Source organism: Danio aesculapii, chromosome 9, assembly GCF_903798145.1.
Source record: "Danio aesculapii chromosome 9, fDanAes4.1, whole genome shotgun sequence".
NCBI classification, from domain to species: Eukaryota; Metazoa; Chordata; class Actinopteri; order Cypriniformes; family Danionidae; genus Danio; species Danio aesculapii.
In genome coordinates, this window is record NC_079443.1 from 25,420,606 (window position 1) to 25,443,369 (window position 22,764).

Sequence of the window (22,764 nt, forward strand, 5' to 3'; positions counted from 1 at the left end):
CACTCATGAATTTGGGTTGGTTGCTTTTTTACTTTTGATAATTTTAATGAATACTTGGTTTGAAATATTTAATAATTAAAGTCACTTGTAAGTTAAAGTAATGAAATCTTCCATCAATAGCTGGTGTGTGGTGAACACACTGGCACCATTGTCCTGTAGCTGCCGTCGCATCATCCAAGTGGATGCTGCACACTTGTGGTGGTGTGGAGAGACCCTCCTCAACATTGTGAAGCGCTTTGGGTGTATGGCCATACACGATAAATGTGTCAAATAAATACAAATTACATTACAAAATTACTAAACCTGCAACACAAAAAACTGAAGTAAAACAATTTAAATGACATAGCATTGACAGAAATGTCTATAAAATGAATAATGTTGGCAGAAAATTTAATGTTTTTTAAACAGTGTAGTGTCTAAATATAAAATAACTGTGGGATTTGAGTCACTGAATTGGTTGGAGGTGGTCAGTAAAACATCTGACTCACTGCATTTTATCAATCTTTTTGGTGATGTTATCTCTAAATGAATCAAGTATGTGTATTCACAAACATGATGACTGTTTATAACAATCTGTGTAAGAATGTAATACTTTCTCATAGCTGACTTTTGCTTTTCTCTCCCCATCCAATCCCCGGCCCCCTCCCCATTTTCATATTCCGTATCATTTCCCATATCCTTTTCCTGCTCCGTACACTTATTTATCATTCTAAAGATTGATAGAGCAGACATATTTAAACATTTGTCTTCTTTACTGTTCATAGACTGATTTTGTTGATGATCTTCAATTAGGAGCCATGAAGGATTGTATTTGCTAGCTGGAACCCAGTGACCAATCAATGGGATAAAACTGAGCTCTTTTAGACTCATTAAAGATTAATTAAATACCTTATTCTCAAATCGTTAAGGTCAATAGCCATTATCATAGCCAAGTGCTCCATCAGACGATAGGCCAGAAGAGTTCCTGTGTGCGCAGACAGTTAGAGTCAGGTCCAGGTCTGATCCAGGATTCAAGTCAGGGTTCTCCGCCATTCTGGCTTTTTCCTCAAAGCCAGTCATTATTCCGTAGAACTGCCCACACACCGCTGCCACCATTCGCCCATCTCTCGCCACAGCAGTCCTCCCGTCCAGGCCCCGCTCCGGCCCGGCGTCCGGCATGGCGCCTCAGGGGCGGGATCACCTGGCCACACGGGAGTCTGCAGGCCGAAGACGGAGCCCGAATGTGCGGCACACGCTCAGCCCGGAGAACCTACGAAGCCTGGCGGAGCGCGGTGGAGCTGAGCAGGCGGGAGTGGGACTGCCCAGAGCCAACAGCGACACAGACCTGGTCAGCTCTCAAGGGCGATCCTCACTCACAGCCTCGACTCTAGAGTTTACATTGGGCCGCGGACAGAACCTCGTCATCTCATGGGACATCAAGGAGGAGGTGGACGCCACTGACTGGATCGGCCTGTACCACATAGGTAAGAGAGTTTGTGCTGTAAACCAAAGGATGTAGTATGATATTTAATTTTCACTTTTTGCTAAGCTTGTAAATCAGTAACAAATAAATGAAGTATTTGAGTAAAGAAATTTTTGTTGTTTGGCAAGCTACTGATGACACGTCTTTTAAATTTGAAATAATTATGCTCTCATTTACAACATCAAATTACTAAAATTTAAAAAAATCACAATAAATATTTTTAGTGTATTCAGACTGATTTATATTAATTTCTTTTAAGGCAACACAAAACCAATGTTTTAACTTCAGAAGAGTCGAGAAATTTTCAGCTCTACAAAATAAAACATTTATTTTGGACAAAAAAATCGACAATCTTAATGTATATTTAAAAAATATCATATATATATATATATATATATATATATATATATATATATATATATATATATATATATATATATATATATATATATATATATATAATTTTTCATTTTAACCTCCAGGCTCTTACAACTTAAAAAATAAAAATAAAAACAGTACAAAAAAAAAAATATGTTCACTTTTTATTTGTATTTAATCTTTACAAACAAGAAATGTGAAATAAACTATCAAATAAATAAAACTCTCAGACTCAGCTTAGATAGATAGATAGATAGATAGATAGATAGATAGATAGATAGATAGATAGATAGATAGATAGATAGATAGATCGTTAGGTGTTTTCTTTGTATATGCTCAATATTTAACAATCAAAATAATACAAAAATCTTACAATTATGGCATCCGCAAAAAAACTAAGAAAAAGAATAGTTATTATAATAATAAAAAAATCAAAAAGAAGATAGGCTACATTAATATTTGCAATAGAAAAGAGTTGCTTTTCATCTTGAACGTCCTTTAAGGGTTCTATCTGTCTATATATATTTGTGTATAATTACCCAATTAAATTAAAAAGGTTTAACATAATATTTCTTATATATTTTATATAGTCTATTTATATAGACTAATATTTTATGTTATTTTATATAACACATTTTCATTATTTAACAGATTTAATACCTCTATTAATCGTCATTTCATCAGCTTTGCAATAACCAGATTCCTGATAAATGTGTTTGTGAATTTCATTTTGTACGTTTGGGCGAGTGCTATATGCCAGCACGCAGTGAGTTTTTGTGTATGTGAGTGTTAATTTAGGTGTTTATGCGAGGATCGAGTTGTACGTGCGTGTGTTAATCTAGGTGTTTATGCAAGGATCGAGTTTAAATCAACGTGCGTGTGTATGCGGGTGTATGCATGCATCAAGTTTATATGTATATGTGCAAGTTTCATACATGTTTTGAACAGTCAATAGTATAGGTGTATACAGTATGCACGTGTTATGTATGTGTTGATTGGCGAAGTTTGATTTAAATCCTACACGGGGCCTCTTAGATTAATCCATCCTCATTAATCCAAAGCAACTTCTAAAAGAGCAATACAACAAAGCCATTCGTCATCAGAAGGCACAGACATAAAATTGGTGTAATACAAAGTTTATAAATTCCTCACACAAGTACAGGCTACAACAGAGACATAATACAGTACGAGTTGAGTTTTAAATTAAAAACAGCAGGACTGTACCAGACATGCTGTTAGACATGTTTACTAGAAGATGCCTTCATCCTCTGTGCCCTTCAGTCCTCCTCCTTAAACAGTAAGATCACAATTCTCCCTGTCATGTAAAAATATGAGCCTGGAGCAAAGCGATACATCTGGGCACAAAGCCACTAACCACTGCCTTGAAGGCCAGCAGAACTTCTGTACCTGTGCAAGGGTCTTATCTCTCTAGCGGCTCTAAGTTTTGACGACTAAGCAGACATTCAGTAATGGCTTTAATATAATCTGGCCCACATTTGTTCATTAGTAGACGACCAATGCTGTGGGGTGTTATTTACAGAGCCACTGCAGATTTGTTATGCTCACGCTGGTCTGCTTATTGAGTCTTTTCAACTTAATTCCTGTGCTGCAGATTCACCACCAGCGTTTCCTTAATCGGAATGATAAAAAAAATAAAATAATTTCATTACATTTTACAGTAAAGTACTTGTAAATGTGCTATTTTGGAAGTTAAAAAAAAGCAAGCAGTTTTATGGTTTACTCAAATTTTCATTTCTTCATTTTCAGAAAGAACATTTGGGTTTTACGTTGTGTAATTAGTGTTAATTGCATCATTTTAGTTTCACATGTTGCTATGTATGACTCTGTGCACTTTATATTGTACAGTACTTCAGATAGGCTATTTGTGCTGATTTTGATTCAACACTTGTTGTTTTTTTTAATTTGCCACCTGTTATAAAGTTTTTTTGCACCATTTTAAAGTGTACTGGCAACAACAGTTGCTGTTTTTTACTGTACATTTCACATATTTCTCACAGTTTTAATGCTATGTGCTTTTTTCAGATGAAACCTGTCCGTCAAACGTGTGGGACTGTAAGAACCGTGGGGTAAACGGCACACAGTGTGGTCAGATCGTCTGGAGATTAGAGGTCGGACCATACTTTCTTGAATGTGAGTAACTCTGCAGCCCTCCAGCTTTATATTATGAAATATTTAATGGAGCAGAATGTTAGACAATAGTAGAGATCCTGATTATGCTATAACATTCAGTAGTTTTATAATCTTGGAAAGTAAGATTCATCCTGAAAATTGAAGACTCTAGAAAGCTTATTTTTTATGTTATATTCAATATAGTGCTGACTCTACGGATATGCTGAGCAGATGAGTAATGCTGACACTTATCTGGTTCTCTCTTCTAGCTGAGACAAGGATCTGCTTTAAATACTACCATGGAGTAAGTGGAGCATTGAGAGCCACGACTGCCTGCATCACAGTCAAGAACCCCAGAGCCTCGGTCAGTCTCTCTCTTTGTGTGTGTATGTGTGTGTGTTCACCGCAGACATTACTCTTGTCTCAACAGACAGCCTTACAGCTCACAAACCACACTGTGTGCTTAAGTGCTTGACTTCACAATCCAGTTTTGTGGAAAACAGTTGTTAGGCCAATCAAATACTCATTATAAAGCAGGTAATTAAAGACTTTGGCAAACTGTATTTTAAGGTGTTTTAGTGAGTTAAAGTAGACATTAAAGTACTAAGTAACAGAAATGAACTGCATGTACTTACTATATGGTTAGGGTTATGATGAGTTTTTTAGTAATATGTAGGCCCACACAGAATCTGCGCGTGCAGATATTCGTAGATTTTTAGCCCATCAATGATTCTGATTATTTACTTAATGTGTGTAAATTTATATTTATTCAGTTTTTAAATTAATTTTAGTATAATTATTGATTAATATGAAAATATTCAAATAAATTATTTACATTACAGTTTGTAAAGTAATATTTTCTGCCTTTTAGTAGATATATTATATAAAAGACTTGATTTGTTTACCAAGTAAAGTGGATCTAGATGGATTTGCATTGTAAACATTAAATACAAGTTAAAAATGTATTACTGTTTAGTTCATATATTAAGGTTTTAGTTATGATACTCCCAAAATCATTCCGCATAAATCTGCAGATTTTTAACAAAATTCTGCGCAGAAAATGCAAAAAATAGCAAAAATGTCTGCAGATTCCGTCTGGTCGTAGTAATATGTAATTATGCATAGCATATTGTTATTACAGTAGTAAGTACATAAGCGTAACAATGACACTAAAATGAAGTGTTACCAACATTTCTGAGCCATTCATGAGATTGCAATAGGAATGTCTGGTATTTACATAAATATGGAAAATTAGCATAATAAACTGCACATCAATGTTCAAAATGTTTGGAAAATGTTCAAACCTGTTCGCAATTTCTGTGCAATATTGTATGTGTTTCCTATGATGCAACAAGTGATAAGGTGCGTTAAATGGCTATTTGACTGCAGCCTTACATCTTGTAAGTGCTGGTGATTTGCCATGTCATTGGATGGATGTGGTCACATAGGAGATCTCATCTGATCCTGGACACATGCCCATCTGTAGAATTACAGATCTAATGAAACACACATAGACAGAAACTGTAGAAGTTGCATCTTAAAAGACTGAAAGATTTCTTTGGAAAACTGAAAAAATTGCAACAAAAATACACACTATAATTAAGTTATTTGTCACATTGTTTAAGTAAGGGGTTAATCCAGCTAGTTATTGCAGAATAAAACCTGACATGCTTAGCTGTGTGAAGCATGGGCTGTTCAAAGAGCCTGAAGGGCTTTATTCTGTGAAAACAATTATAGAGAAAATGACATTACCCCAATTTTTTTGTGTGTGGCTACTTGCCACAAAACTAAACAGTTAGACACAAAATATTGATCTGAGCTGAAATCATTTACTAGCTTTTTAATTTAATGTAAAACCTGCAGAAAGAAAAACAAACCTCATTAACCTTTTAACTTCTAGTTTTGTTAAACTAGTTTTAACAACCTACACTAGCCCACTTACTGTCATTCAGTCACAAAATAGTGCCAATATGTCTATAACTATATATATATATATATATATATATATATACACACACACACACACACACACATACACACATATACATGTACATATACATACATACATACACATACACACACACATATATATATATATACATGGCAGCTCAGTGGTTAGCACTCACAACAAGAAGGTAACTGGTTTCCCCCACAGTCTAAAGACATGCGCTATAAGTGAATTGAATAAACTAAATTGGCCGTAGTGTATGTGTGTGAAGGAGTGTGTATGGATGTTTCCCAGTACTGGGTTGCAGCTGGAATAGCATCCGCTGTGTAAAACATATGCTGGATGAACTGGCAGTTTATTCCACTGTGGCGGCCCCTGATGAATAATGATGGATGAATGAATTAATATATTCAGTTAAAGTCAGAATTATTAGTCCACCTGTTTATTTTGTCCCCAGTTTCTGTTTAACAGAGAGAAGATTTTTTTCAACACATTTCTAAACATAACAGTTTTAATAACCCATTTCTAATAACTGATTTGTTTGACTAGATATTTTTCAAGACACTTCTTTACAGCTTAAAGTGACATTTAAAGGCTTAACTAGGTTAATTAGGTTAACTAAGCAGGTTAGGGTAATTAGGCAAGTTATTGTATAACGATGGTTTGTTCTGTAGACCAATGAAAAAAAGTAGCTTAAAGGGGCTAATAATTTTGACCTCAAAATGGTTTTAAAAAAAACTTAGAACTGCTTTTATTCTAGCCGAAGTAAAACAAATTAGACTTTCTCCAGAAGAAAAAATATTATCAGACATACTGTGAAAATTTCCTTGCTCTGTTAAACATCATTTAGGAAATAATAAAAAAAAAAAATTCAAAGGGAGACTAATAAATCTGACTTCAACTTTATATATTACCGCTCACAAAAATATATGTTCTAGGTTGATGGCCAAGGAGAAGGACAACAAGCTTCAGACAGTAGTCGAAAACTGGTTAGCTTTACCCTATCAGGTAATTTTTACATGTGTAAGAGATAAAGATGATTTATGCTCTTCAAATAACTCTCAATGACTTATACTAATATTATCTTACTCCACCGATTTATTTGAGCTGTTTTTATTACTATATTATTGTTTGTTTTAGATATCCGGGCTGTTGGGCTGAAGAAGGGGATGTTTTTTAACCCAGACCCTTATTTGAAGATGAGCATTCATCCAGGCAAAAGAAGCTGCTTTCCGACCTTTTCCCATCACGGCCAAGAGAGGCGATCCGGCATTACAACTAACACCACTAATCCTGTTTGGCATGGAGAGGTGACACACACATAATGACACTTACAGCATACACTTACTCTCTAAATCAGACAATGCAAATCAACTGAACATCTGATGAGACAAAAAGATGTTTCTGTTTTTCAATTCTCTGTTTTTTTCCTTGCAGAAACATACGTTTGTGGCTCTTATGACAGACGTCTTAGTGATTGAGGTTAAAGATAAGTTTGCTAAAAGTCGACCCATTATTAAACGCTTCCTGGGTCAGCTGAACATTCCTGTGCAGCTGCTGCTGGAGAGACATGCGACAGGGTGAGCCTGACACAAAACAATGTGATTTATGCAAACAGACATGATTCTTATCCTTCTTTCCAGATTCATCTCTTCATGGAACATAAACACAAATATTAGAAGATCAGTAATATACTACCCTTAAGAAGTTATGCGTTAGCAAGCTATTTTTTGAAGGAATTATTCATTTTTTTCAGCAAGACAGCATAAAACTGATTAAAGTAAATGCAAAAACATTGAATTATGAAAGATATATGATTTTTCAGATAAATAATCTCTATTGCATTGCCACAAAACTATTAAGCAGCTCATCGTTTTCAACAATGATATTAATAAATGTTTCTTTAGCATCAAAAAAGGCTGAAAAGTATCAAAACAATACATTTTTTGCCCATTTTTGCCCAATTTTTCCCAATTTTATAACATTTAACACATTTAATAACATATTCAAATAGAATTTTTTTTTAATTGTAATAATTTTTCCCAGAGTTATAAATGTATTCTTTTTTAAATAAACACAACATTGGTCAACATAAAATAAATATTTTAGGAAAAATAAAAAGATTTAAAAACCCCAACTGATTGAACAGTGTTATGTTACATAAATGTGTGATTTAATGGCTACAGGAACCAGTCGCTCAGCTTCTCCCTATGTCGTCGTTTGCCCACTGATCATGTGAGTGGTCAAATGCACTTTAAAGTGGACGTCACATCTATGGGCCCAGATGGTAAGATCACATACACTTGTGCGCTTACTCAATGGCGCTAATAACCACTGTTTTCCATTTATTTTAAATTAACTCACCTCACCTCCTACAGATGTGTCCCCTGAGACAATTCTGGGGGCAGCAGCCCTCAATGGAGCTCCTGGAACCCCTTCAGATGATGAAGAGCTGCCTCATCCTCTACCCATCTCATCAGCAGGCCCTTCCCCAACATGCTCCCTGGGGTCCAACAGAAATGGGGAGGGGAGCAGCATTCCTTCCCCCGACACGGAGATCTATGGTGGCACCCTGGACGACGAGGCCCCTTCTTCTCCAGACCTGCTCCAGGGCTCTTTCAGCGAGCAGCTTGATGCCATTGAGGCTCCCAAAGGCCCGGGTGACAGACCTCTAGGAGCAGCTTCTCCAAAACTCCGCTCCAGCTTTCCCACACATACGCGACTCAGTGCCATGCTGCACATTGACTCGGATGAAGATGAGGACAGATCTGCTGCTACAGAGGCCACGTTGTCAACATTTAATGGCATTCCAAGATCTCATCAAGCACCTCCAAAAGCAGCAGTTACGGGAGCTGTGTTTGATGGAGGCGTAGAGGAACCTCCAGAAGAGGCTGGGCTGGAGTCTGAAGTAGAGACTCTGAATGCAGGAGCAGAGGTGCCTCCTGATCCAGAGGTCGTGCCCAGTTCAGTTGCCCCCGAGGTGGAAACAGCCAGTCTGATGGAGAGGCAAGGGGAACAGGGGCAGGAGGTGGAGGTAGAGGAGGAGGAGGAAGAGGGCCTGGCGCCCAGTGAAGAGCTGGCAACTGAAGTTGATATCTCCTCGATGGCATCTGACTGCTGCCCGGGGCCTGCATCAGCATCTCAGGTCAGAATTCTTCAATTCTTTTTCGAAATATAAGAGTTTTCACAACCTTCTGCCAATGCACCCGCTTCAAATGTTATCACTCAAATGAATGGGCATTATCAGTGGTTATCAGCTATGGTTATCAGATATGGGCCAGTAGGGGCCTTCTGCACCTACTGGTAGGCTCAGAACGCTGTTATCATCCATCCATATGGTTAATCAGCTATACTAATAGTCCAGATCCAGATCTGTTTTTACAGTACTGTGACGGTTGGGTTTAGGGTTGGGGTAGATGTTAAAAAAATACAATTAATGGATATTTCATAAATAATATAAATAATTCTCGTTACCTTCCAGCCGCAGCCGTATGTGATCTTTAGCTGATTAACCATTTGGATGTACACAGAAGGCTCCTACTGGCCCATATCTATCAGCTGATAACCACTGGTAACACCCAATCAATCAAGAGATAACATTCGAATCGGCTGGCAAATGTTAAAGTCTTTTACAGATGTGTTTGAGTATTATTGAATTATTACAAATCATAGTGTTGTAATAACTAAAACACCTAAAATGTTATTAAATATTAACATACAATTATTACATAACAAAATTAGAATTTTAGCTGACTAAAGTAATCCAAGTTTATTTTTTTATAAAGCTGGTTTAAAGAAGTTCACCATACAAAAGTACTCTGTGTTCATGATAAAACAAAATGTTCAAATAACCTGGAATAAAGACTAATGTGTTACAATTTAGATAAAAAGTAACATATTTTCCAGATAATATTGTTAATTATATATTAACACTGTACATTAATTAACATTTATATAAGCAGTTGCTCAACTTGCTTTCTCATAAAAAGGTCAAACATATCTTATAAAATGATTTGGCAGCACCACATGGTTTTCATGTTTTTAATTAACTCAATTGATCAAAATCAGAAATTATAAGTTATTTAAATAGAAACAGAAGTGACAGTCGGACAGACAGACAGACAGACAGACATATATACAGACAGACAGACAGACAGACAGACAGTCATATATACAGGCAGACTGACAGACAGTCATATATACAGACAGACAGACAGACAGACAGACAGACAGACAGACAGACAGACAGACATATATACAGACAGACAGACAGTCATATATACAGACAGACAGTCATATATACAGACAGACTGACAGACAGACAGACAGTCATATATACAGACAGACAGACATGCATATATACAGACAGACAGACAGACAGACAGTCATATATACAGACAGACAGACAGACAGTCATATATACAGACAGACTGACAGACAGTCATATATACAGACAGACAGACAGACAGACAGACATACAGACAGACAGACAGACATATATACAGACAGACAGTCATATATACAGACAGACAGTCATATATACAGACAGACTGACAGACAGACAGACAGTCATATATACAGACAGACAGACATGCATATATACAGACAGACAGACAGACAGACAGTCATATATACAGACAGACAGACAGACAGTCATATATACAGGCAGACTGACAGACAGTCATATATACAGACAGACAGACAGACAGTCATATATACAGACAGACAGACAGACAGACAGACATACAGACAGACAGACAGACAGACAGACATATATACAGACAGACAGACAGACATATATACAGACAGACAGACAGTCATATATACAGACAGACAGTCATATATACAGACAGACTGACAGACAGACAGACAGTCATATATACAGACAGACTGACAGACAGTCATATATACAGACAGACAGACAGACAGTCATATATACAGACAGACAGACAGACAGACAGACATACAGACAGACAGACAGACATATATACAGACAGACAGACAGACATATATACAGACAGACAGACAGTCATATATACAGACAGACAGTCATATATACAGACAGACTGACAGACAGACAGACAGTCATATATACAGACAGACAGACAGACAGACAGACAGTCATATATACAGGCAGACTGACAAACAGTCATACATACAGACAGACAGACATATATACAGACAGACAGACAGTCATATATACAGACAGACAGACAGTCATATAGACAGACAGACAGACAGACAGACAGACAGACAGACAGGCTTATACAGACAGATACTGTAGATAGATGGATGGATGGATGGATGGATGGATGGATGAATGGATGGATGGATGGATGGACGGACAGACAGACAGACGTACAGATGGATGGATAGATGGACAGATAGAAGGTAATCTTTCTTTGTGAACTGGGTCTTTACAGGAGGCGGAGCAGGGGGCAGAGGCAGCCATTGACCCAGGGGGAGAAGATCTCTCAGATGATCCACCTACCACTTATGAGGTTGCAGAGAATGCTGAAGAAACGCATCCAACCAATGAGCTGGAGAGAGATGCTCCAAAACCAGAGCCCCCCGCCAATGAGGAAGAGGAATGTGAAGATGTGACCGAGGACACCATGTCCAGAAGATGGAGTCTGGAGGCCACAGCAGGAGTGTCACAGGAGGATGAAGATGAGTTGATACCATCCGGAGATGGGGAATCTGTCGACTCTGAGACTTTTGTTACAGAGACAGAGTCAGAATTAGGTATTCACACAATCATTTATGTGTGAATCAAGTAGGAGATGAAAATACACCCTGATGTATTGTATGTAAATGTTTTGCAGGCGTCCCTCAGGTAAACGGAGATCAGCGTGTTCATTCTCTGCCATCTGTAAGACAAGACATCCACCGATACCAGCGTGTGGACGAGCCTTTACCTCCTAGTGAGTGTGTGTATGTGTTTCTGTACGTCTGCATGCGCTTCAGTGTGGTTTAAAGTGTCCTCCAGTAATATTAGCACCATTGGTAAATATAAGCAAAGAAGCTAGTAAAAATGTGTGTGTTTTTTAACCTTTTAAACATTTGCTCAACCTTTTAACAAAAAAAAACAAGAGTATGTTTATGTTTATTGTTAGATGAGAGAGTCTACCTTTTTCTTAAAACCCTTTAAAAAAAACAGCTGTGAATCTTGGAGATTTTTTACCAGGCTTAGCCATAACACTTCCATTTTAGTCGAATTTGATAATTACTGTCTGCCCCGATGGTGGAAATTCTTATTTTCAGTGTTTTTGCTATTTCTTAAGACACTTCTCTTGCTGTGAATCTCACCAAATCACTTTGAGTTTTTTCTTTTCTTATTTATAGTGATGAATGGCCCAATGAGTGAGTTGGGCCTTGGTGATAATTATGCATAATTATGTATTATGAAGTATTATGAGAATATGCAATAAATAAATAAATGATAAATCCTGTGTGTATGTGTTGAATTGGGGTGTCAATAATTGTGGCAGTATTTGCTATTTGTTGTTCTAAATGTGTTGTAAAAAAACAATAAACCTTTCACAGTCTTCTTTGCTCATTTTACCTAAGGTGCCAAAATATAAGTGGAGGACAGTGTATGTGTGTGTTCACCTTGCCTGTGCTTGTTTGCTTGTAAAGCTAATTTTGCCAAAACATATCAGGCACTGTCATGCTCTCGTTCTCATTTTCTCCCTCTTTCTCCTCAGACTGGGAGGCTCGTATTGACAGTCATGGCCGTATCTTCTTTGTGGATCACGTGAATCGCACCACCACATGGCAGAGACCCACCGGCCCTCCAGCTCCACAGGGTCTGACCCGCTCCAGCTCCATTCTGCAGATGGAACAACTCAACCGCAGGTTAGACCAATACTGCACTTGTTTTAAATATTACAGAGCTGAAAAGCTCGTTTTACACAGGAAAGGACACACCAGCAAGCTCGGTTTGTCTTCTTTCTCATTTTCCATTGGTTCCAAGGGCATTGCAAAAATTAAAACTTATGAAAAAATGGATGAAATAAATTTTTTAAAATCCAGGAAAATCTGTTAAATCGTTTAATTTTAATAGAAATTCTGGGAGAAAATAATCCTAATTTGTTTGTTTTTTAATGCTATTTACACTGAACAATGGACATTGGAGACAATGGAGTTTTTGTTTCAGTAAAAAAATGTGTGTATGAAAAGATCCACTGCCAGCATAGACATGTATAACACACAGCTCAGCAAAAGTCACTTTCCAACCAAGCAGGGAACTGTTTAGATTTTGCGTGAGCTTGAAAACTTTTTCACTTTTACACAAAACTCCCAAATACATGGAATTCTACTGGGATTTTATCTGCGAAATGTCAGAGAACAATATGGTTAAAAGGTTCTGGATCTGGTTTTCCCTGCAATCTCAGACACCTGTGCTTTTTCTTCAAGTGACGTCACTTCACCACCTGCGCTCTCTGCCAAAAATACTCTTTTTCCAGCCTTCCCTCTGCATTTCTATGGGGATAAGATGCTGTAAAGATTTTGCATTTGATCAAAGCAAAAGTATTTCAGTATTATGATGAACAGAACTCAGGAAGACGCCTGTCAACATCCACTATAAACTGGCACTGTAACATTTTGAAATACCAAAAAGTGCTTAACTTTTTATGTAAAAGACAACAGGACCATTTATAAACTATAAAAAAGAATTAATCATATGTCCAAACAAGCATGTCTGTACATGCAGAATTGACTGCATAATTTAGCATGAAGCATTTACATCCTATAGCAAACCAACGTAAAGAAAATGCTAATGTGTCTTTTTAAAATAAAATGTACTATACAGGCACACATGATTTTTGTGTTTTATAGTTTCACATTAATCATTGTCATCACATAGATAACTCTTTAATTGGCTTGATGCAGTAGCAAGCAGATGTGGCCAGAATAGGAATGCATCACATTAAAATGCATGTTGATATTTTTGTGGATACACATTGAAAATATGACAGCAGGGATTGGGAAATCTTGGTTATGGTTTATCAATCCATTAGTAAGATTAGTTGCATTGTAGTATTAAAGTACTTTTTAATAATTTAAGCGTTACAACTTGTTTCCATTAGCAATGCAAACAAACTGCTAAGTGTAGGTCTGCACTCAGACTCTACTGGAATGTGAGTGCACCTTAAGTAAGCTAAAGGTGTAAAAAAGACAGCCATCTTACCCTTCAGCTTAGAAATGACAGTGAATTTGGGCATAATATCGATGCAGTAGTCTGTGAAAATAAAAGATTTATTCATTCATTTTCCTTCTGCTTAATCCCTTATTTATCAGGGGTTACCACAGTGGAATGAACTGCGAAAATGAAAGATTGTAAACTTTTTATTATAACCTCCTAGCGCTTGAGTGTCCACATGTTACAGACATACAGTGTCATCCTGCAACTGTTTTGCCGCATATGAAATGTCCCAAACACTATTTTTAACTGTCCAAAATGGGAAAAAAACTGTTTTTACTCTCTGATAGTCAAAACATGTTAAAAAAATTCTATGTTAAACATGCATAAAAAAAATTCAGGAAAAAGTCTTTTATGTAAACTCGGACCACGAGTCCACATATATGCATATAATTTTCTGTAAAAGTACATCATATCAAAAGATGATACTTAGGTTTTTATTCTAATTAGGTTCTAATAAGCCCAAAGAGCAAAGAGAAATAAAAAATGCATGTAAAAAAAAATGCCTTGGGCCTTAAGAGGATAAAAATATTGACACTTTTTGTTATAGCTACAATAAAACAATCTGAAACGCTTAAATCTGGGTAAATTAATTGAATTTAATTCCATTCATGTTTATTTATATAGCGCTTTTACAATGTAGATTGTGTCAAATTAGATAAAATAAGACTTTGGTACATGAACAACTGCTGTGATTTCTCTCTGGCAGGTATCAGAGTATTCGCAGGACGATGACCAGTGAAAGGTCTGAGGAACACAGAGTTGAAGATCCTCCAGCTGATGAAACAGATGTGCTGGCTCAGTCCATCAGTGGTAAGCCATCCAACTGCAGATGATGGTGTTTTGGGAATTGAGTGGTTTTGTTCAGTCTGTGTTTATTGATGTCTGTTCTTGTCCAGAATACCGGAGGGACGGCATTATTGGTCAGGCCAGCTCACGCTCTCGGCTGGCTCTTCTGCTTCAGTCTCCTGGTGCAAAGTTCCTGTCCAGTCCAGACTTCTTCTCTGTTCTGCATTCTAATCCTGTAAGCCAAAGACACAAACATCACTGCACACCTGAAACAAGGCCACTTCATGCATTTTCTCTGATTGGATGGCTCTCTGATTTGTGAAAATTGTTCTGTTTATATTTGGCCAGTTAAATGTGTCCCCGCTCAACAGATATGATTTTGATCTTCAAATCCAATGCTATATGTTACATTGATTAAGTGGGCTTTGCGATCACTGACATTACAGCCTGAATGAAACATCTACTTTTGTCTGCAAGACATTATTCAAAACTGTAAAGGGTACTTGATCATTTGAGTATAACCTACTCTCCCAAAAGCAAAACACTGTGCATTGATATATGAACAAACTTTATTTCTCTATTATTTTACCTCTGAATTCATAGAAATAGGTTTCTACACGTGTGTGATCTGTTGTATGTTGTTAAGGCTGCCATTTGATATAATTTACATTATAGTTTTATCATTTAATGGTTGATGACCGATCAATTCACCTTATGCTTTGCGTATGAGCGGGCGCAGCCATTTGAATCTTTTTGGCTCGAAACTTCCGGTCTCATTGACTTCCATTCATTTTTAGAGGTTAAAAACAGCTCGTTATGCTGCTTGGTGTTGCAAACTGATCTTTTCGTATTATATTAATCTACTTTTTATGTATAGTCATGCAAACACTTGTTTGTAGAGTGAGTAGTTTGATCGTTTTCTGCCATTTATTATTTCTAGTGATTTCTCCCATAGGCAACTTAATCGGAAGTTCTAAAACAATCGCAAAAACGAGCGCACTTTCGCGTTGTAGAATAAGGTCAATAGAATGAGAAAAGAAGAGTTGCGTTGAATGATTAGCACTGTTCACACTTTCAAATGTTCATTTTTTTACATTATGGGTGGAGTAAAATTTTAGGGGCGGGATCGTTTCAAGAACCAAATGCATTTAGACATGTCCTGTTTACTCTGAAAAGCGTTCCAGACCCCCTTTCTGAAATAGTTTGAGCGAACCGGAATGCATTTCGGAGGGCAATCACAACTCTTGGGATGGGATGGCTATACAATCAGAAAAAAAAAAACACAAGAAATGACTAGGTGTAAACAGCCTCAGAAGACCACCTGCTCTCTGTTGACTGACCTATTTTTGAAACAATGCAGGATGTGTTGTTACAGTGCACGATCCAGAGAGCAGAGGCGTAGTTAAAGCATGTGGTGTCCATCTGTGGCACGTTAAGTATTTTGACACCTTCTTGACATGATTTCTTGTTCACCTTCAGAGTGCCTATCGGATGTTCACAAGTAACACGTGTCTGAAGCACATGATCAGTAAAGTTCGACGGGATGCCCAACACTTTGAGCGGTACCAGCACAACCGAGACCTGGTCAACTTCCTCAATCTGTTCTCCAACAAGCAGCTGGAGCTTCCCCGGGGCTGGGAGATGAAACATGACCACACTGGGAAGGTGTGTGTGTATGTGTATGTGTGTGCGTTTTCTGTTCCTGTGAACCTGTTTAAAGGGATAGTTCACACAAAATGAACATTTACACTGCCATAAGTGGTTCCAAACATTTATTAGTTTCTTTCTTCAGAAAAGATGGTGTTTTAAAGTTGGAAAAACAAATATTATGGAAGTCAAGACCAGTTTTCAGTGTTCTTCAAAATATCTTCTTTTGTGATCAACAGAAGAAAGAAACTTAAAGAGGTCTGGAACAAGTGGAGGGTGAGCAAATTATGACAGAGTTGTCAGTTTTGGCTGAACTATCCCTTTAATCTTAGTCCTGCATATGCCAAACTGTACAGACTGAAATCTGAGTTTAGTGTGTTTACGTAGGCCCATCTGCTTTAAACCATAAACAGATTCATCGCTCAAACTTCTTATCTATGTGTTTATGCACCACAGCCCTTCTTCGTAGACCACAACTGTCGTGCCACATCATTTATTGACCCGCGGCTGCCCTTGCAGAACTCGCGGTCCAGCGGACTGTTGGCTCACAGACAGCACCTGTCCCGCCAGCGCAGCCACAGCGCAGGAGAGGTGAGAGCTGGAGAAACTAAAACTCAGCACAGATTTTTACAATAAATGATTTAGATGCCAAAACCGATGCCCAGTCTAGCGCGATTTATTTTCTATGCAATTATTTGTGTAAAAGAAAGCCTGCATTATGCAGGATTTTTGGCATTTATTATATGTGCACTACAAGTAATAGGTTTGGGGTCAGTAGGATTTTTTTTTAATAAAGCGTATATTTGTATTTCAAATGTTGTTCTTTTCAACTTATTCATAACAAAAATCTTGAAATTTTTTTTTTATAATTTCCACAGAAATATTAGGCAACACAACCATTTTCAACATAAGTAATAATGCTAATAAATAAATTAACAAATAACAAAATAAAATAAATGAACAATAAAAAAATATTTAAAAAACCGCATTTATTTTGGAGCTAATAATATGACAAAACAATCAGATTTTTAACTGTGTTAATTTGAATTATTGACAATTGTAATTTAACAAATCTGAATTTTTTTAATTTGAATTTCTTATTTTGAATTTCATAACTTGAATACTGAACATCTGAAATAGAAGACAACTGAAATTTGTAAGGCGGAATATTTTTATAGACGTATTTTCAAACTTCAGATTATTTGTGTTCTGACTTCATAGACTGCAGATATCCAGTTTGCAGAAGAATGGTGTCCTCCTGAGCCTCAGATACACCAGTAAACTCACGCAGCTCAGTGATTTGCCAAAATGCTTAGTTTGATGATCTGTGATCATCTACTCTTCCCTGTTGATGACCCCTCACCTACTTTCTGCTGAATCTGAATTTCACGATCTGAATTTTACAATATTGAATTTGATGTTCTGAATTTCTTCATCTTGAAAATTTGAACTGTATTTTTACAAACTGGATATCTGCAGTCTGTGAATTCAGAACACAAAAATCTGAAGTTTGAAAACATGTCTATAAAAAATCAGCCTTGAAACATTCAGTTGTCTTAAATTTCAGATGTTCAATATTCAAGTTCTAAAATTCAAATTTATTCATTAATTTTCTTCTCGGCTTAGTCCCTTTAATCTGGGGTCGCCACAGCGGAATGACCCGCCAACTTATCCAGCATTTGTTTTACGCAGCGGATGCCCTTCCATCTCTGGGAAAAAATTCAAATTAAGAAATTCAATTTTTAACAGCATATAAAAGTTCAGATTTATTAAATTACAATAATCCAAATAATACAATAATTCAAATGAACACAATTCAAATTATTGAGATGCAAATCAGTATGAAAAATAGGTTTTCTCAGTGATGTGATTGAGGAACAGTTTTAGGGCTCCTCAAAGAATGTTTCTTGAAAGGAGACCATTTTAATAAAACAATCATTTGGATATTTCATAAAGAAAATACAGTATGAATCCTGCTCTGATGTTTCAGGTTGGAGATGACTCTCGCTCCCCGAGTCCTCCAGTCCAGGGACGGTCATCTAGAAACAGTCAGTATCAGGACCTGGTGCCTGTGGGTGAGTGTGTGTTTGTGTCTGTGTGTGCGTGTGTCTGTGTGCGTCTGTCTGTATGCGTGTGCCTGTGTGTGTGTGTGTGTGTGTGTGTGTGCGTGTGTGTGTGTATGATCTCGTGTTTACAGACTGTCATATCAAAACATGTGCACTGATATGTTACGCATCTGTGTTTTTCAGCCTATAATGATAAGATTGTTGCCTTTTTGCGACAACCCAACATTTTTGAGATCCTGCAAGAGAGACAGCCAGAACTTGTGAGAAACCATTCCCTTAGGTACTTTTATCTGCAGTTTTATGATTCAACAACAGAAGTCAACAGAAAGTTGCTCATTTCATTCTGCACTTGAGGAGTTTGTGCTGTCCTTGCTCGATGCTTCAAGGCCTGTTTCATATTGTTACTTTCAGGGAAAAGGTTCAGTTTATCCGCAATGAGGGGGCAACAGGGTTAACTCGTCTGTCCAGTGATGCAGACCTGGTTATGTTGCTCAGGTAAGTGTGAGCAGATTTTGCATCATATTTAATTACAGCTAACCGTGTGCCTGCCTCTTTCCCTTTGCTCGAGACATGCATGCATTAGTTGAGTTTGTAGTTACTCTACAGTACTGTTCAAAAGACTGGGGACAGTAAGATTAATTTTTTTATTTTATTATTATTTTTTGGGCAATCTTTTATTTAACAATGATGCGTCGCATATGTTAAAATAAAGGACACTGTAATTTTAGTCCTGTTTTTATTTCTTATAGTTTGGGTTGGGTTTTATTTTTAGAACATCTTATTTAATTGTATTGAAATTTTATTGAAATTTTCTGGTTTTGATGATATTTTTTTATGAACTCTAATAACCTTGACTGTGACCGAAATAAGGTTTTCTCTTCATAAGTGTTCAGAATCCAGAAAGGAAAGGACCAAAGAAAAGAAATAATACAAATGCAATTGATTTCTGCGAGATACTAATAATATTTGAATCACCAGAGCAAAGATGGGTCCCAAAAGTTCACACAGCTTATAGTAACTTACAGTTGAAGTCAGAATTATTAGCCCCCTTTTAATTATTATTATTTTTTTCTATTTACCAAATGAACATTAACAGAGGAAGGACATTTTCACAGTATGTCTGATAATATTTTTTCTTCTGGAGAAAGTCTTATTTGTTTTATTTCGGCTAGAATAAAAGCGGTTTTTAATTTTTAATGAACCATTTTAAGGTCAAACTTATTAGCCCCTTTAAGATATATATTTTTTTCGACTGTCTACAGAACAAACCATCCTTATACAGTATAAGGATAATATATACTTGCCTAATTACCCTAACCTGCCTAGTTAACCTAATTAGCCTAGTTAAGCCTTTAAAAGTCACTTTAAGCTGTAAAGAGGTGTCTTGAAAAATATCTAGTCAGATATTATTTACTGTCATCAGGGCAAAGATAAAATAAATCAGTTATTAGAAATGAGTTATTAAAACTATTATGTTCAGAAATGTGTTGAAAAAAATCTTCTCTCTGTTAAACAGAAATTGAGGAAAAAGATAAACAGGGGGGCTAATAATTCTGACTTCAACAGTATACAGTACATGTTATATAGTAATGGTGCAAGGTTACAATGATTACTAAAAGGGGAATCAAATGAAAAAAACTTTATATTTGGACTAAATGCCATCTCAGTTTTTGGAGTCAGTAGAAAAGGATCAGACATTTCTGAATTATTAATTATATATTGATTAAAAAGAAACCAACATATGAAGATGACAGTCATACCTTAGTTCTGTGAGATGCAGCATTAAAACAGCGTTACTTTTGTATCAAGAAGAAATGAAGCAAGCTCAGCATCTCTCCAGCAGTGGAAAATTTCTTGGAAATTATTCTCCTTGACTGACTGTAATTCCCTGACCTTGTCAGCTTTTTGTATTTTCTCTACCACCTACTCATTCACTTTCCTTCAGCTTAGTCTCTGATTTATCAGGGGCTGCCACAGTGGAATGAACTGTCAATTACTCTGGTATAAGTTTTATGTGGTGGATACCCTTTCAGCTGCAACCCAGCAACCCCCAGTGCTGGGAAACACACACACGCACACTACAGCCAATTTAGTTTATCGTGGGGAGCACCCAGAGGAAACCCACGAGTTAAACATGCAAACCCCACACAGAAATGCCACCTGACCCAGCCAGCACTCGAACCTGCAACCTTCTTGCTGTGAGGGGACATTGCTAACCACTGAGCCTTGATTCCGAGGCTTTATTAATTATATATCCTTTATTCTGCTAATGTCTGGGCTGAGCTCTCTCTCCTCCCCATCATGAATGATTACGGCCCTTAATGCTGTTTGGCTTTAAGTTTTTTTTAGTTCTCTGAATGATCCACTTTTCAGCAGTTTTTCAAAAATTGTACATTTAAACATTACCAAAACAGTGTTATTGCAAGTGTAATGTAAATTAAAATGAAACATCAAGACTGAACGGGTTATATTGAGTACTTTTTTTTTTGTAGAAGCCAGTAGCCTCTAGTTCAGGGGTGACCAACCCTGTTCCTGGAGATCAACCTTCCTGCAGATTTCAGTTGCAACCCATATCAAACACACCTGCCTGTAATTATCAAGTGCTGTTCAGGTCCTAATTAATTGGTTCAGGTGTGTTTGATCAGGGTTGGAGCTGAACTTTGCAGGAAGGTCCATCTCCAGGAACAGGGTTGAGCACCACTGCTCTAGTTCATATCACAGTTTGGCCAGCCAGAGTTAAGCTAAGATAACAGGACAGCCACAGTCTATAAAGAAACTCAGAAAAGGTTTCTAAAAGGAACATTTTTCTCAGCCTTATATGATTATGTTCAGTTATTTCACATTAAAGGTGACTGAAACAGCGCATTCTATTCCATAAGGTGAAATTTGCCTGAGGAAAATTCTCATTTTAGAGGAAAATTTCAGATGGCACAGATGGTTTTTGCATCTGAACTTTTCATATTCAGAGGGGTCTGATCTGATTTGATTGGTCAAAATATCTGATGAGAAGTGCACAGTGATGTCATAAAATCTTAATGTGAATTGTCTCTTTGTTTAGGAGCACACTAGCTTATAGATAACCTTAGACAAATTGATACAAAATATAGTTTATTTCTTTAAAATGTGTGCTTTGAACAATATATCACTTTCTGTCACTGATAATAATAACAACAACACATCTTTATGTTGTAAAAAAGAATTGACAGTATTTTTACTGGACTGTTTTGATTTATTTGAAGGATTGCTCGTTGAGATTAAGAGATTTATTTCCAAACATTTATGCAAATGTTGAGAATTACCCCAAGCTTTTGAATGGTAGTGTATGTTTTTGTTGTTGTTGTTTTAAGTGTGTGCATATTTTGCGATGGCCTGAGTTTGTCCACAAAGCCCAGATTAAAAATAAAAAAAAACACAGCTGTTACCTGGCCCTCTCTTCTTGCAGCCTGTTTGAAGAGGAAGTGATGTCGTATGTTCCGCCCAATGCCTTACTGCTCTCCAGCTACTGTCATGCGTCCCCACAGAGCTCCCCTGGTGAGAGGTCACTCATGACCCCCAAAATTTCCCTGTTTTCTTCCTTTCCTGTCTTGTATCCTTCATTACCAGACTAAATTATAAACTTTTAAAAGAGTGTCAGACCCTGTGCTTACCTGATCGTGCATGTGTTTAAAACAGATGACAGAAGAATCTGGGTTTCATCTCAGTGCTCATTCCAGGTATTCCCATCTTCTCTTGCTCACAGGAACCCCACGGGCTAATGCTCGAGCCCCTGCTCCCTACAAGCGGGATTTTGAGGCCAAATTAAGAAACTTCTACCGCAAAATGGAGACCAAGGGCTACGGACAGGGGCCAGGAAAAGTGAAGTGAGTCCCAATTTCCAGTTTAACCATCGGTTGAAGGAACTGAAGTTCTGTTAAATTGAATCTTATTGTTTAACTAAAAAAATAAGTGAAAAAATAATAAGAATAATTGCTTTCAAAAAACAAACAAGCGAACAAGCAAAACAAATCATACTCTATATAATAAAGTTTTTTATTTTATTGTTTGGTAACATTTTTAAAATCATATTTATTGAAGTTATCCGGTTTTATTTGTATGAAGGGCTGGGCATTTTGACATAAGTGGTGATTCAAGAAGTTTG

General features: G+C 36.9%; 1 protein-coding gene across 2 annotated transcripts in view; it reads left to right on the top strand.

Annotated features, from left to right (window-relative positions):
* The window catches only part of hecw2a (HECT, C2 and WW domain containing E3 ubiquitin protein ligase 2a), a 35,038-nt gene that overhangs the window by 3,852 nt on the left and 8,422 nt on the right, over window positions 1-22,764 (top strand). The window contains exons 2-21 of one of the 2 annotated variants that reach the window (XM_056465294.1): window positions 716-1,463; window positions 3,884-3,991; window positions 4,240-4,334; window positions 6,857-6,926; window positions 7,059-7,228; window positions 7,356-7,498; window positions 8,105-8,205; window positions 8,297-9,063; window positions 11,342-11,663; window positions 11,744-11,842; window positions 12,626-12,776; window positions 14,834-14,937; window positions 15,024-15,148; window positions 16,393-16,578; window positions 17,017-17,151; window positions 18,551-18,635; window positions 18,810-18,906; window positions 19,038-19,121; window positions 22,069-22,157; window positions 22,366-22,486. In XM_056465294.1, coding sequence (XP_056321269.1) covers window positions 1,157-1,463; window positions 3,884-3,991; window positions 4,240-4,334; window positions 6,857-6,926; window positions 7,059-7,228; window positions 7,356-7,498; window positions 8,105-8,205; window positions 8,297-9,063; window positions 11,342-11,663; window positions 11,744-11,842; window positions 12,626-12,776; window positions 14,834-14,937; window positions 15,024-15,148; window positions 16,393-16,578; window positions 17,017-17,151; window positions 18,551-18,635; window positions 18,810-18,906; window positions 19,038-19,121; window positions 22,069-22,157; window positions 22,366-22,486 — 3,359 coding nt within the window. In that variant the 5' untranslated portion in view covers window positions 716-1,156. The remainder of the gene's footprint in view (window positions 1-715; window positions 1,464-3,883; window positions 3,992-4,239; window positions 4,335-6,856; window positions 6,927-7,058; window positions 7,229-7,355; window positions 7,499-8,104; window positions 8,206-8,296; window positions 9,064-11,341; window positions 11,664-11,743; window positions 11,843-12,625; window positions 12,777-14,833; window positions 14,938-15,023; window positions 15,149-16,392; window positions 16,579-17,016; window positions 17,152-18,550; window positions 18,636-18,809; window positions 18,907-19,037; window positions 19,122-22,068; window positions 22,158-22,365; window positions 22,487-22,764) is intronic. The other variant, XM_056465295.1, reaches the window with a different exon arrangement.